Source organism: Lithobates pipiens, unplaced genomic scaffold (assembly GCF_037356315.1).
Source record: "Lithobates pipiens isolate NorthernLeopardFrog02 unplaced genomic scaffold, aLitPip1_a1.2 Scaffold_22, whole genome shotgun sequence".
Lineage (NCBI taxonomy): Eukaryota > Metazoa > Chordata > Amphibia > Anura > Ranidae > Lithobates > Lithobates pipiens.
The window spans coordinates 19,937,693-19,954,378 of record NW_027507784.1 but is presented as its reverse complement, the minus strand read 5'-3'; the positions used below and the strand labels follow the sequence as shown (position 1 = coordinate 19,954,378).

General features: G+C 45.6%; 1 protein-coding gene across 1 annotated transcript in view; it reads left to right on the top strand.

The window, feature by feature from the left end:
- LOC143925622 (uncharacterized) overlaps window positions 1–4,212 on the top strand; it is a 51,118-nt gene extending 46,906 nt beyond the window's left edge. The window contains exon 8 of the mRNA XM_077450091.1: window positions 3,028–4,212. Coding sequence (XP_077306217.1) covers window positions 3,028–3,212 — 185 coding nt within the window. The 3' untranslated portion in view covers window positions 3,213–4,212. The remainder of the gene's footprint in view (window positions 1–3,027) is intronic.
- Window positions 4,213–16,686: the final 12,474 nt, after the last annotated feature.

Sequence of the window (16,686 nt, the reverse complement as noted above, 5' to 3'; positions counted from 1 at the left end):
CTGCCTCTCGGATAAGTCCCCACTGACACCATTGATCTTTTCAGCTATCTGTAAGGAGGTAATTCTTCCCAATAACCACAAGTGTAAGGACCATTCTTCCCACTGACCATCACACTAATGTATCATGAGATGTAGATTTCTAATTTTTTAGCAGGGGGTTCCCCGAGACTGGAGAACTATTTCAAGGGTTCCTCTGTGTTGAAAAGGTTGAGAAAGACTGCCTTAAATCATATGTTCCTATTATTAGCGAAATTGTTCCCTACAACGGATGTAGTTAAAATTTAGACATGTTCCAATCGTAATTATACTGTACCTTACATTAAAGAGGAAGTAAACCCTGATGGGTTTACTTCCTCTTTGATTCCCTGCTAAGGTAAAGCATAATGGACTACTATGCATCGCATAGTAGTCCATTATGTGTCACTTACCTGACACAGGAGCCAGCAAAGTCACCGCTGTCCCCTGTAGTTCCGAGCGTCCATCTTCTTGGTGGGTCTCCGTGGGTCTCGCTACTCCGGCGCTGTGATTCGCCGGAGCAGCAATGACGTCACTCCCGTGGGATATCACCGCGATCTGCGGCTTACTCAGTGCGCCTGCGCACCGCTGTCTACGGCGCATGCACCGTAGACAGCGGTGGCTGTTTTCAGGTAAATATCTCCTAAACCATATAGGTTTAGGAGATATTTCTTGGACCTACAGGTAAGCCTTAATCTAGGCTTACCTGTAGGTCAAAGTGGTTTGTAAGGGTTTACAACCACTTTAACTTTAAACACATACCATATACGTTTAAATGTTTAATCCCCCCCCCCCCCCCCTTCAAGGGAATAGAGGGTAGGTGGGAGGGAGTAACAAATAAGAAAAAGGAGAACACAAACAATAAATAAATAAATTCAATTAATTCCAGTGCATTTACAGCAGCACTAAAGGTTTATGAAGTTTTACAAACTTGTTCTGGTAGCAATTTGGCACAATATGGGTCAATGAGGCCGTTCATCCAGTCCTTAATTAGCAACCATCATCGATAAAATACCCTAAGCCAGATCTTTTACCCAAAAAAATAATAATAATATTTTAGGAAAAGGAAAACATTTACAAAAATCTTGAATAACTGTTGTACATAAATGGTTATTGGAACAACAAGATTGCAATACAAAAGCAAATTTTATCGCTTCAACAAAAACCTTTACAAAGTGTGGGCCTCATATTTCCTTCGGTATGGTTTGCATTTCTTTGTCATGCTTTAACCAGGACTGGGGCCCTTACGGTATGTGATTGCTGTAAGCCCTTGTACACACGGTCAGAGATTCCGGCAGAATGTGTCCTATCGGACCGTTTTGTCGGATAATCCGACTGTGTGTGGTCTCCATCGGACTGTTTCCGTCGGAGTATCCGATGGACCGAGTTTTCCAACTTGTCCGTAAAATTTTACGACAACATGATCCGAGCGGACATACTCCGATCATGTGTAGCCTACTCCGACGGACAAAGTGCCACGCATGCTCACATCAAATTCCTAGACCAAAGCTATTGGCTACTAGTCTGAACGTAGTCCCATCGTAATGAAATAACATCATCACGTTATGTACAATTGGATTTTCCGACAACTTTGTCCGACCGTGTGTATGCAACAGTTTCGGGCAAAATCCGTCGGACAAAATCCAACGGATTTGGTTGTCAGAATGTCCGACCGTGTGTACAAGGGCTTAGGGTTCTCCGGCTGTCTGCAGGGAGAAGAAGGCATCTAGGGTATGGAATGCGAGTTCTGTGTAACCATATCTGGAGGGAGTTGCCTTCACTGCCACATTTCAGTGCCACCCATCAGTGCCACCCACCAGTGCCACCCACCAGTGCCCGTCAGTGCCGCCTTATCAGTGCCCATGAGTGCAGCCTATCAGTGCCCATCAGTGCCACATATTAATGCCCATCAGTGCAGCCTCATGAGCGTACATCAATGAAGGAGAAAAATTACCTGTTTGCAAAATTTTATAAAAAAATATAAAACCATTTTGTTAGTTTTTTTTCAAAATTTTCAGGCTTCTTGCATTTCTTTTACAAAATTTAAAAAAAAACAGTGGTGATCAAAAACCACCAAAAGAAATCTCTATTTGTGGGGGGAAAAAATTATAAAATTGTAATTTGGGTACAGTGTTGCATGACCGCGCAATTGTCATTCAAAAGGCCTGTACACACGATTGGACTTTTTGACAACAAACATGCAAATTAGCTGTTTTGGAGCAACATCCGACCGTGTGTACGCTACATCGGACAAACTTTTTCTGTTTTCATCGAACTTTTGTTGGCTGTGCGAACGGACAAACTTTCTGGCAACAAGCAAACGAGCAAAGTCCGATCGTGTGTACGCAAAACCATCGGACTTTTGTACAAGGTACAAACACGCATGCTCAGAACCAATGCAAAAGATCAGACTACAATACAGAAGTTGACCAAAGGTGGCGCTGGAGTAATTGAACATCCTCTTTTGAAGTGTCATCAGTACGTTGTGACGTCACTACGTTCGTGTTTGTTGTCAAAAAGTCCGATCGTGTGTATGCAATACAAACTTGTGGACTACGCCCTTTGTACAAAAGTCCACGGGAAAGTTTGTACAAAGTCCGATCGTGTGTATGAGGCTAAAGAGTGATAGCGCTAAAAGCTGAGAATTGGTCTGGGCAAGAAGTGCCCAATAAGCAAGTGGTTAAGATGGAAGTGTGCAGCCAAAGGATTATAAAGGTTATTTTTACAAAAAAAAAAAATACTATAATACTACAGCGACTTTGCATATAGTTAGTGTTTTATAAAAAAATTGGTGATAAGAATATCTTGGTTCTCTATTTTTTTTTAAATATATAAATTACGGCTAGAACACCACTTTAAGCTTTGACAATAAAACCTGGAAGCTGATTGGTTACTATGCACAGCTTCACCAGATTCTGTGTGCTTCAGTTTTAGTCAATCTCCCCCATACTGTCCAGTATCTGAGAAGGTTGAACCTTATTGTCACTGCTACTAATTCCAGTTATTATACAGGAAAGAATCGGGTGATTGTGGTCCTTGATGACTTGGATGACAACAGCGATGAAATGAAGAGGACCATACTGCAGCAGCAGCCCAAAATACGTCAGCTGGCACGTGATCTCTTCCTCGTCAAGAAAGGAACAGACCGACAGAAAATTTGTTATTTTGAACATAACAGAAAACCAGACTTTTCATAAATGTAATACAATATACTGTACTTTTTTCGCTCCATAAGACACACCTGACCATAAGACACACCTAGGTTTGAGGAGGAAAACCAGGAAGAAAATATTCTGAGGTGGTTACTACACATTACCATTCACCATTTGGTTGCTAGAGATTCCTACACAATACATGCTGGGGTCCTGGGTGTAATCCGTGACTCTGACCTCTCCTTCAGCCCCCATATACAATCACTGGCTGAATCCTGCCGCCTTCACCTCCACAACATCTCCAGAATTTGACCCTTCCTGACTAATGACATCACAAAGCAACTCGTTCACTCCTTGATTATTTCTCGCCTTGATTACTGCAACTCTCTCCTTAATGGCCGACCCTTAAGCAGGCTCCTCCCCCTTCAGTCTATTATGAATTCTGCTGCTAGACTCATACACCTCACTAATCGATCCATGACTGCTGTCCCTCTCTGCCAATCCCTTCACTGGCTTCCCCTCCCCCACCGTGTAAAATTCAAAATGCTAACCATAACATACAAGGCAATCCACAACATCACCCCCATCTACATCACCAGCCTCATCTGCAGATATCGCCCAAATCGTCCCCTCCGCTCCTCCCAGGACCTCCTGCTCTCTAGCTCCCTTGTTAACTCCTCCCCTGTTTGCCTTAAGGACTTCTCCAGATCCTCTCCCATTCTCTGGAACTCCCTGCCCCGGTCTGTCCGCTCAGCCCCTACCCTGTCCACCTTTAGGATATCCCTGAAAACTAATTTATTCAGGGAAGCCTCCGCCACACCCACCTAACTGTCCTGAGCCACCCCCCATCAAATCATTCTCTGCAACTATTACCTTTTGTACCACCCCCTCCCTTTAGAATGTAAGCTCTATGAGCAGTGCCCTCCCGTACCTTTTGTATTGAGCTGTACTGTAATTGTGTTGTCCCCCCTATACATTGTAAAGCGCTGCATAAACTGTTGGCGTTATATAAATCGTGTATAATAATAATAATACTGCTCGCTGATTGGTTGCTACAGGTTACTACACATTGCCACTCACCATTCGGTTGGAAGAGGTTACTGTACATTACTGCTCGCTGATTGGTTGCTACAGGTTACTACACATTGCCACTCACCATTCGGTTGGAAGAGGTTACTGTACATTACTGCTCGCTGATTGGTTGCTAGAGGTTACTACACCTTGCCACTCACCATTTGGTTGCTAGAGGTTACTGCACACTAATTGCCTGAAACTCCATGTCCCCCTCTGCAAGCTGCTCAGTGCTACCGCTGCTTTATTAATCCCCACCCACGCTGCTGACAGAAGAAGGGTGAGGAAACAGAATGCACACACAGCCCGCTCTGTGTGTCTTTGATCTCTGTGCTCGGCTCATGCTGCTAACTGGAGAAGGGAGGAACACAGAGAGCCGGCTCTGCCTCACTCCTTGTCACACACTCACAGCCGCTCCGGTCCTGACAGAGGGAGAAGCAGGCTCTCTGAAACAAGCAACCCACAGCTGAGGAGCCATGTGGCCCGCGTGATATTCAAACATGGTTGCCTTCTGGGGGGGAGGGGGTTTCCTACCTTATGAACTGTGAACTACCTTATTCTAGTCCGGGCGTACGTCATCACGTTCGAATCCGTCTGACTTTGGTGTGATTGTGTGTGTCCAAGTCAATTCACTCGGAAAGTCTGCCGGAACTCCGCCGAAAGTCCGTCGGGAAGATTGTCGGACCTAGTCCATCGAAAAGTCCAGTCATGTGTACGCGGCCTAAGTGTTTGGATCATCTACAGCCACATATTTTCAAGTGTATAGTTAAAGCATCCCACTTGTACATTCCCCATTGGATAAAATGGAGTGTTGGAATGCGGGATTTTCTTATTCCAGCTACTTGTAACAAATCTATGATCAGTTCAATTAGATCCTCTGTTTTAGAGCAACCTTTCAGGAAATTTGTAAATAAATACAGGATAAAGTCTGCACTATTTGTTCTGCAGTTTGGTTTTAACATTGGAATGCATGAGCTAGTTTTGTAAAATGGCCTGTAACTACTAACCCATCAATACTTTTCATTTGTATTATTTTTTGCTGACCTAAAGTCATTGCATACAAGTTCTGATGGGAGAGAAGTTACAATAAATTTAAGAGGCACCCATCCTTCCGTCCCAGGAATTTTACTCATTGCGTGTCTCTTAATGTCTTACTCCATTGAGATCCAAAAAATCTTTTTATAGGCTAAAGATTGTGTTCTTTCTTGACCTTGGCGTCCAGCATCATCATCATCAATAACTTTTAAAGCATCAGACATTAGAAAGGATTACAGATTGGTGTCTTTTCTGCCGCGTACACACGACCGGACTGTCCGGCAGACTAGGTCCGACGGTCTTCCCAACAGACTTTCGACGGAGTTCCGAACAAATGGACTTGGCCACACATGAACGGACTAAGTCCGTTCTTTTTGAACATGATGACGTACAACGGGACTAAACAAGGAAGTTCAATATCCAGTAGCCAATAGCTGCCCCTGCGTCGTCTTTGGTCTGTCGGACCAGCACACAGACAAATGGTTTTCCCTGATTTTTAGTCCGTCGGAATTGAGTCCGTTGGACAGATTTGAAACATGTTCTATTTCTAGGTCCGTCGCATTTTTTTTTTTTAAAACAATCGGACTAGCCCACATGCGATCGGATTGTCCGACGGACTAATCCCTTCGGACCTAGTCTGCCGGAAAGTCCGGTCGTGTGTACGCGGCATTAGTTCCAGATCTGTTTGTGGACACTCGGTAAAAAATACTGTAGTATATTGTAAGTGTAATTGTGTGTGTGTGTATGTATATGTATATATATATATATATATATATATATATATGTATATATATATATATATATATATATATATATATATATATATATATATATATATATATATGTATATATATATATATGTATATATATATATATATATATATATATATATATGTATATATATATATATATATATATATGTATATATATATATATATATATATATATATATATATATATATATATATATATATATGTGTATATGTATATATATATGTGTGTGTGTGTGTATGTATATATAGAAAGGCCAGTATGGTGGCCTGAAATTATGGGAGGAGCCCGGTGGAGTATATAACCAGCCCGTTCGCCTATCTTCCTCGTCGGTTCCGGTGCGCGATATCTGATACGTCAGACATCAAGGGCCGACTATCCAGACCAGATGCAGTGAGCCTGTTCGTGAGTTCCCGCGTTATTCGTTCCCGTCTTGACAACTCGTCTTCCCGTACATCAGCGTCCGTGGGTTTCGCCGTCGGAGTGTCGTCGTACCCATCGAATTTGTCGTTTCACGTTGGGCCGGCTGTCGCAGGTTTGGCTTCGGCATCCCCTTTTCAATTATGTTTTTCGATGTACCATCAACATTCCCTGTACTCTCGACCCGCTCGCTTCTTTTAAATCGAATGTTTTCTGTGGCCCTCGTACGCATGTCACTATTTTCTATTTTCGATGTAGTCGTTGTCACTTTTCGACACGTTCGATTACGCCACGTCAGGCGATTCATTCGCAGGTACGGCATTCGAAACCATTCGTCTGCCCGAGCATTTCTATTAGTATCGGTCGAATCATTCGACTCACAGCCGACTGCTTGTTACGACAAGGCAAGCAGTCCACACGTTTCGCTTTGTCTGCTCCAGTTCGAATATATGTCTCTTCATTCATGCAGTCATGTTATGTATCTTATTTTATCTCATGTCAAATCATTTCACTCCCAGTCATTTCTACCGTTTCAAATCATTTCTGTCACTAGTCGCGCTCCGGCGCGAATCTTGTCGCACCTCTGGTGCACCGATTCGCTTTGAAGTGCCCCAGGGTTCGGCCTCATTTCTGTACATGCTCCAGAGACTGAATCACTCGCAGGTTCACGCACAGTCCCTGATTCTCGTCTCTGTCATGGCATACCATTTCTGTCACTTATTACGCTCCAATTCGAATCCTGTTGCATTCCTCTATGCACCGATTCGTCCTGGTGTGCCCAGCGGCTACGCCTCATTTCGGTACATGCTCCAGAGATGGATTCTTTGTAACCTACAGTCCAGTCGTTGAATCCTGTCTCTGTCATGGGACATCATTTCTGTCACTTATTACACTCCAATTCAAATCCTGTCGCATTTTTATGCACCGATTCGTTCTGGTGTGCCCAGCTGCTACGCCTCATTTCAGTACATGCTCCAGAGACGGGTTCTTTATTGCTACCATCAGTCCAGTCGTTGAATCTTGTCTCTGTCATGGGATATCATTTCTGTCACTTATTACGCTCCGATTCGAATCCTGTTGCGTTTATTTATGCTCCGATTCGTCCCGGTGTGCCCAGCTGCTACGCCTCATTTCAGTACATGCTCCAGAGACGGATTCTTTGTTGTAACCATCAGTCCAGTCGTTGAATCTTGTCTCTGTCATGGCATATCATTTCTGTCACTTATTACGCACCAATTCGAATCCTGTCGCATTCCTTATGCACCGATTCGTTCTGGTGTGCCCAGCTGCTACGCCTCATTTCAGTACATGCTCCAAAGACAGGATTCATCTGTTTGGTTCAAGGGCTCGTCCCCTGATTCTTGTCTTTGTCATGGGTTTTTCATTTCATTTCACCTATCACGTTCCGGTACGAATAGTCACATCGGTGTACCAAATTCGTCTCGGCGTGCCCCAGGAATGGCCTCATTTCAGTACATGCTCCAGAATCCGTTTCGTGCTCGGTCGCAAGTTGTGGCATGGCGATCCGGATCTCTGTCATGGCAGGTTCTCTCATTTCACTGTCACATACCGCTTCCCGGCTTGGGTCCAGTTGATTCTTCAATGTTTGGATGCCTGCCGGGGGGCCTTGCTCCTCGGCCTCATTTCATTATAGATTGCCTTCAAAAGGGAAACACAGCTTCGTTTAGGCGTGTCTCGCTGTTTTCTCCACATACAAGCGCAGACTTCTTGCAATCGTTGCAAACACACATCCAAGCGTAGACTTCTTGCAATCGTTGCAAGCACGCATCCAGACATAGACTTCTCGCAATCATTACAAGCACGCATTCGAGCATAGATCTCTTGCACTTATTACTAGCACGCATTCGAGCATAGACCTCTTGCAATCGTTGCAAGCACGCATTCGGGCATAGACCTCTTGCAATCGCTGCAAGTACGCATTCGAGCATAGACCTTTCGCGGTCATTACAAGCACGCATTCGAGCATAGACCTCTTGCAATCGCTGCAAGCACGCATTCGAGCATAGACCTCTCGCGGTCATTACAAGCACGCATTCGAGCATAGACCTCTTGCAATCGTTGCAAGCACGCAGTCGAGCATAGACCTTTTGCATTCATTACAAGCACGCATTCGAGCATAGACCTCTTGCAATCGCTGCAAGCACGCATTCGAGCATAGACCTCTCGCGGTCATTACAAGCACGCATTCGAGCATAGACCTCTTGCAATCGTTGCAAGCACGCATTCGAGCATAAACCTTTTTGCATTCATTACAAGCACGCATTCGGGCATAGACCTCTTGCAATCGCTGCAAGCACGCATTCGAGCATAGACCTCTCGCGGTCATTACAATTACGCATTCGAGCTTAGACCTCTTACACTCATTACAAGCATGCATTCAAGCATAGACCTCTTGCAATCGTTGCATGCAGGCATTCGAGCATAGACCTCTGGCGATCATTGCAAGCACGCATTCGAGCATAGACCTCTTGCACTCATTACAAGCACGCATTCGAGCATAGTTCTCTTGCAATCATGGCAAGCACGCATTTGAGCATAGACCTCTTGCAATCGTTGCAAGCAGGTGTCCAGGCACAACTTGTTGCAATCATTGCTGGCAGGCACTTCTGGCTTGCTCAATAGATTGCTTTAGGGAAGACCTGGATACCTTCCTAAATGTACGTTGTATTACGGGGTACTTATATTTATAGGTGTAGTTGATCCAGGGAAAAATCCGATTGCCTCTCGAGGGGTCAGGAAGGAATTTTCCCCAGCTGTAGCAAATTGGCCTATGCTCTGTTGGTTTTTTTTTGCCTTCCTCTGGATCAGCTGCGGGCGTAGAATTGGGTGTCGGGTTGTGTGATACCTTATTTATTTTGATTTGGTTGGACCGGATGGACTTCTGTCTTTTCCGGCCTGGCTACCCATGAAGCCTACCATAATTCCTTGCAGTCGTTGCAGGCACGAGTCCTGGCACAACTCCTTGCATTAGTTGCAGGCACGCATCCTAGCATAACATCTTGCAGTCATGGCAAGCACGCATCCTGGGTAACATCTTGCAATCATCGCAAGCACGCATCCAAACATGCATTCAAGCACAACTCCTGTAGTCTTCGCAGTGCACATGCGGTAACACGAATGGCTCACAGTCACTACGTATACATCTCCAGTGACAAACTCCCGGGCAATTGTCGCAAGCACATGTTTAAACACAACTTTAGTCACGCCAAGGCTCTTGACTTAGCATAACTTCTTGCAATCATTCATTGGCAAGCACGTTCTCAGTGGCACACAAACTGGCTACACGTCATTTTCAGCAGCACTTAATTGGCCTCTCGTCTCCCGTGGCTTTCTTACAAACCATTCACTGTTGTCTGTCTATCCGTCTCTTCCTTAGGACAGTTGAGTTCAGCTTCCGTCCCGCACCAGGATCATGTAGTCACACGCAACTGACTTCTTCCTGTAGCACGCCCAGGCTATTTCTAGCCAGCGTTCAACATTTCTTATCCTTACAGTGCACGGAGAGCCATCTGTCGTTACGGCCCATACAGCAAGATCCCCACCTCGGGGCATCCAGAGGCATCAGCCCATAGCCAACGGCAGACGCTCGCCATCACAACTGCCATCTTTAGGGGCATATTATATCCTCGCATATTCTCCAGTCTAGTCGTCCAAAAGACACCTACAGTCCCTACACGGCATGTTGAGTTCGCTATGCGCATCATCCCTCAGGGTCGCGCCTTTGTGTCACACTTATTGGTTTTACTGTCCCTCTCACAGGATCCAGAGCAAGTCCTCAGCCGGGTTCCCGCGGCAATAGCAGTCCTGGCTATGCGGGAGGAATTCCTATTGTCTGGGAATGACGTCTTCCTGTTCATTCCCTCCGTGTCTTCCCTTTCTCCCCAGGTGATGACCAACGCAGCGGCCTCCACGGGCTTGCGGCTGTTTTTTTGGCCACCTCTGGCTCGCAGCTCCCTGGCCTCCCCAGTTACTGGCAATTCCTGGCTGCGCCAAGGCGTCCTCTCTGTTGGTTATGTCCTTCCTACGTCGACTGGTCCAGCTCTTGTTGTTGTTTCAGTTCAACATCCATTCTTCCTTTATCCCCGGTAAATTCAATCAGGCAGCGGACGCCCTCTCCCGCTTTTTAACCTTGTCTCGTTTCCGTTCAGGTACCCGGAGCCGGACCAACATCAGCAGCTATCCCGGACTGGTCTCAACTGACCCTGGATTAGCCCCTCACCTCCTAGCGGCTACCCAACTCATTTGATCACTCCCTTTCCCGCAATACCCTCAAGGCCTATCAATCAGCCTGGAGGGCCTTTAACCAACTTCATCACGTATCACGGTACAGAGACGTCCCGTGTCAAGCAAGTCATAGCCTTCATTTCCTGCTGCCACTCGCAGTTGGCGTTATCCTTTAATACGATCCGGCTATACCTGACCGGTGTACAACATTTCACGTCCCTCCAGGACCCTACCGTACCCTTCCTATTTTCTTACCACGCCGTTCGGGCTGTTATGCGCGGTATCCAGAAGCGCCAGCCGATGGCCGGCGCCAAAACGACTGCCTATCACAGGGGACGTTTAGAAATATGTCAGATATCCTGGCCACTTCACCTTTTCGGTCTCCACATTAGTGTCATTTACAAGCAGCCATACACCTGGCCTTTTACGGCTTCTTACGGCCAAGCGAGTTTACTTGTTGTAGCCTCACAGCACGCATGCTGTGCGAGCACTACCTGGTCCGATACGAAGACCATTTCGTCTTACACTTAGCAGTCTCCAAGACGCAGCAGCTTGGCTCGGGTTCGGACATACACTTCTATAAGTCCAACAACCGCTGGTACCCGGTCGCCATTCTCACGCGCCTGTTGACCCTTTTGGCTGATCAACCAGGAATTAGTCCTCTTCTGCCATTTCTCACTAAACCTCTGAACGCTGCCCGGTGGAACGTGTCAGGATACTCCTGGGTATCCTTCACCTCTGTCCTACTCACATTATCAAGAAGTTGGGCAGATGGAGGTCCACCTGTTTCGCCCGCTACATACCCAATCCGCAAGCGGAGATGACCCAGGCCTTTGTCGAGCTCACCCAGTAACAAACTTGGATCAATAAAATGCAACCCCTACCTGAATGTTTTTGCCCCCTTATTTTGGTATACCGTACGTCAGACCAGGGCACACTTTCAGGTCCATTTCAAGTAAGCGAGTGTATGTTAACCTTGTTTGTCATCCTTATCCGTATCGGTCAGAGGGCTCCACACCATAAATAGAAAGGCCAGTATGGTGGCCTGAAATTATGGGAGGAGCCCGGTGGAGTATATAACCAGCCCGTTCGCCTATCTTCCTCGTCGGTTCCGGTGCGCGATACCCACCCACCCATCCCCTTTTTCAGGGCATTTCTCAAGCATCATACTCCTCATGAGAGTACTCATTTCACTCCATTCATATTCATTTCATTTATCACCCACTTTCTATCTAAGGTATGCCCCCTTATTTTGGTATACCGTACGTCAGACCAGGGCACACTTTCAGGTCCATTTCAAGTAAGCGAGTGTATGTTAACCTTGTTTGTCATCCTTATCCGTATCGGTCAGAGGGCTCCACACCATAAATATATATATATATATATATATATATATATATATATATATATATATGTATATATATATATATGTATATATATATATATATATATATATATGTATATATATATATATATATGTATATATGTATATATATATATATATATGTATATATATATATATATATGTATATATATATATATATATATATATATATATATACACATATATATATATACATATATATATATATATATATATATATATATATATATATATATATATATATATATATATATATATATATATATATATATATATATATATATATATATATATATATATATATATATATATATATATATATATATATATATATATATATATATATATGTATATATATATATATATATATTTTTTTTTCTTCTTTTTAATGCCATCTCAGTCGGTTACTTTATCTCGCAGAGTGTAATCAACTCATTGTTCATATCTCCGCTAACTTTGACATCATTGAGGCAAATTTTTGTTTTTCTTTTCATTACCGTTAATAAATAGTTTTACAATTAATCACATATAAATACATTACTTCCTGCTTTCATTAACCCTCCCCCCCCCCCAAAAAAAAATAAAAAATTAAATTATCCTACCCAATGTCCTCTCCCTCTCTGTCCCCTTATCTCTCAATTATTTCACGACAGTCCTCCCTCTCCAACAATGCCAGCCACTGTTGCCACTCCCCATGATCTTCTTCCTCTATATCTTTTAATTTAAATAATGATTCTTCCATTATCCTCGTTTGCTCCACCCTCTGTATCCATTCCGAAATTCTTGGAATTTGTTTAGATTTCCAATAGCGAGGAATCAGAACTTTAGCAGCATTCAGGAGATGGGGGACTATCGTGTTTCTATATTGTGTTATTCCTAATTCAGTTTCGTGAAACAGGCATGTCCAGGGGTTTTTCTTAATTTTCTTTTGTGTCACCAAGTTTATGATTTCTACAATTTTATCCCAAAACGGAGATATTTTAGAGCAACTCCACCAGATATGTAAGAGGGAGCCCTTCTCCGAACACTCCCTCCAACACAATGCCTGCTGTGCACCTGTAAACCTCTGCATACTTTGGGGGGTCATATACCATCTTGATAGTAATTTATAAGACATCTCTATCATACGGACTTCTCTTGACGCTGAGTGAATAAGTTTACATATTTTTATATATATATATATATATGTGTGTATATATATATGTATATATATATATATATATATATATATACAGTATATATATATATATATATATATATATATATATATATATATATATATATATATATATATACAGTATAAAGAAATGTGAATAAACTATATATTATACAAGACAGTAAAAGTGTCAATAAACAGTGTATCCAAATAGAATAGCACAAACCTTCCGTAGAAATCCTTCATCTATGAAAGAATCCAAGTGTGCATAGAAATCACCCTTCATCAAGTCATGCAATATAATCCACCAATAATAAAGGAGACTCCACCACCCTGTGACATGGTTAAAAGTGCCTCTTACCAGATCTGATGGACCATCACATATTAAATGGTTATTTAAAAAAAAGGGAAGGAAAAAATTATTATTTTTTTTTTTTTCTTGTGTGACTTTTAAGCCGCGTACACACGGGGCGGACTGTCTGGCCAACTTAGTCCGTCAGACAATCCGACGGACAGTCCGTCATACTTTCGAATGAACGGACTTGACCACACACACCACTTTTTGAGCGGACTAATACGGCGTACTAAGTCCGCCATACTATCCGCCCTACTTTTGAAATGAACGGACTCGCCCACACACGCGGAGGAAAGTCCGCTCATTTCGAGCGCGTCTCCAGGTAGGCGGGGCCCGCGAAGGAGACGTCGCTGACCCCGCCGCCTGGAATGGACTTAAAGGGGAACCCCAACGCCGAAAAAAATCGGCGTGGGGGTCCCCCCCAAGTCCACAACAGACCCTTGTCCGAGCACGCTACCCGGCCGGCCAGGAAAGGGGGGCGAGCGAGCGTGCCCTCAACATGGGGGGTGCCTTGGGGAAGGGGGGGCCGCGCGGCCCCCCCCACCCCAAAGCACCTTCTCCCCATGTTGATGAGGACAAGGGCCTCTTCCCGACAACCCTGGCCGTTGGTTGTCGGGGTCTGCGGGCGGGGGGCTTATCGGAATCCGGGAGCCCCCTTTAATAAGGGGGCCCCCGGATACCGGCCCCCCCACCCTATGTGAATGAGTATGGGGTACAATGTACCCCTACCCATTCACCTGTAAAATAAAAGTACCAAAAAAAACACAACACACGAGATAAAATACTTTATTGCACAGCTCCGGGGGGTCTTCCGTCTTCGGTGGTCTTCTCGCCGGACTCCTCCGCTATCTTCTTGTAACTCTTTTGCTAGCGGAGGAGTCCGGCTTTCTTCCTCGCCGCCGGCCTCTTCTCCCGACTTCGGGGGTCTTGTCCCCCTCTTCGGTTCTTCTGCCGGGCCACCGCGCATTCTTATAGCTCTTTTAGAGGCGGTGGCCCGGTCTTCTGTCGCCGCCTTCCGTTCTTCTGCCGGGCCACCGCGCCTTCTTATAGCTCTTTTAGAGGCGGAGGCACGGTCTTCTGTCGCCGCCTTCCATTCTTCTTCTTCTTCTCCTTCTTCTCCAGGAGATGTTGACTCGACGCTCTCTCCGGCCACAATGCCAGGGACGCGCTCCGCTGCCACTTATATAGGGACAAGGGGCGGTGTCACATGGCTTTATGTCACATGGGTTGGTGTCACATGGTGACCACGCCCCCTTACGATGTCATAGTCCCCATGTGACACCAACCCATGTGACATAAAGCCATGTGACACCGCCCCTTTTCCCTATATAAGTGGCCGCGCAGTGCGTCCCTGGCATTCCGGCCGGAGAGATCGTCGAGGCAACATCTCCTGGAGAAGAAGAAGAAGAAGAACGGAAGGCGGCGGCGGCGGCGACAGAAGACCGGGCCACCGCCTGTAAAAGAGCTATAAGAAGGCGCGGTGGCCCGGCAGAAGAACGGAAGAGGGGGACAAGACCCCCGAAGACGGGAGAAGAGGCCGGCGGCGAGGAAGAAAGCCGGACTCCTCCGCTAGCAAAAGAGCTACAAGAAGATAGCGGAGGAGTCCGGCGAGAAGACCCCCGAAGACGGAAGACCCCCGGAGCTGTGCAATAAAGTATTTTATCTCGTGTGTTGTGTTTTTTTTGGTACTTTTATTTTACAGGTGAATGGGTAGGGGTACATTGTACCCCATACTCATTCACATAGGGTGGGGGGCCGGTATCCGGGGGCCCCCTTATTAAAGGGGGCTCCCGGATTCCGATAAGCCCCCCGCCCGCAGACCCCGACAACCAACGGCCAGGGTTGTCGGGAAGAGGCCCTTGTCCTCATCAACATGGGGACAAGGTGCTTTGGGGTGGGGGGGCCGCGCGCCCCCCCCCCTTCCCCAAGGCACCCCACCATGTTGAGGGCACGCGGCCTGGTACGGCCCAGGAGGGGGGGCGCTCGGTCGCCCCCCTTTCCTGGCCGGCCGGGTAGCGTGCTCGGACAAGGGTCTGTTGTGGACTTGGGGGGGACCCCCACGCCGATTTTTTTCGGCGTTGGGGGTCCCCTTTAAGTCCATACCAGGCGGCGGGGCCAGCGACGTCTCCTTCGCGGGCCCCGCCTACCTGGATACCCGCTCGAAATGAGCGGGCTTTTCTCCGGGCGGGAAAAGTCCGCTCATTTCAAAAGTACGGCGGACTGGCACACACACGGGCGGATTGTCCGCCGAAATGCGAGTCCGACAGACTGTATTACAGAAATTCCAAAATACTTAGTCCGCCAGACTGCACGCTGAAAAAGTCCGCTGAAGCCCACACACGAGCGGACTGTCCGCTGAAATGTGTTTCGGCGGAGTAAGTAGGCCAGACAGTCCGCCCGTGTGTACGCGGCTTTACACTAACAAATGCATGGTACAATTTTGGTTCTTCTCATCCTTGCCCCCCCCCCCCCTTTATTTTTTTCTGAAATTAGGCATATAATGATTGTTTGGTGCACTGAGACATATTAGAAACAGGAATAGCTAGGGAGGTTGGGGCCCTCAATTGGAGAGGGGGTGTCGGAGCAAATTAATATATTGTATGTTAAGAGGGGACGTGATTTTTACGTTCTTTTTTTCTCTCTTTTTTTCTCTTTTCTCTTTTTACTTGTCTTTTTTTTTTTTTTTTTTTTTATAGAATATTTTGATATGTGTATATAGCTTTGGATATTATGTAAATGTTATACATGGACATATGTCTTTGTCCTTCGTTGACTGTAAGCCCTTGTACACGCGGTCGGAGATTCCGACAACCAAATCCGTTGGAGTAATTCTGGAAGAGGTCCGGAAGTGATGTTGCATACACACGGTCGGTCTAAGTTGTCGGAAAATCTGATTGTACATAATGTGATGACGTTATTTTGTTACGACAGGAGTACATTCAGGCTAGTAGCCAATAGCTTTGGTCTACGAATTTGATCTGAGCATGCGTGGCACCTTGTCTGTCGGAGTAGGCTACACATGATCGGAGTATGTGCAAGTTGGAAAAATTGGTCCGTCGGATATTCAGACGGAAGCAGTCCG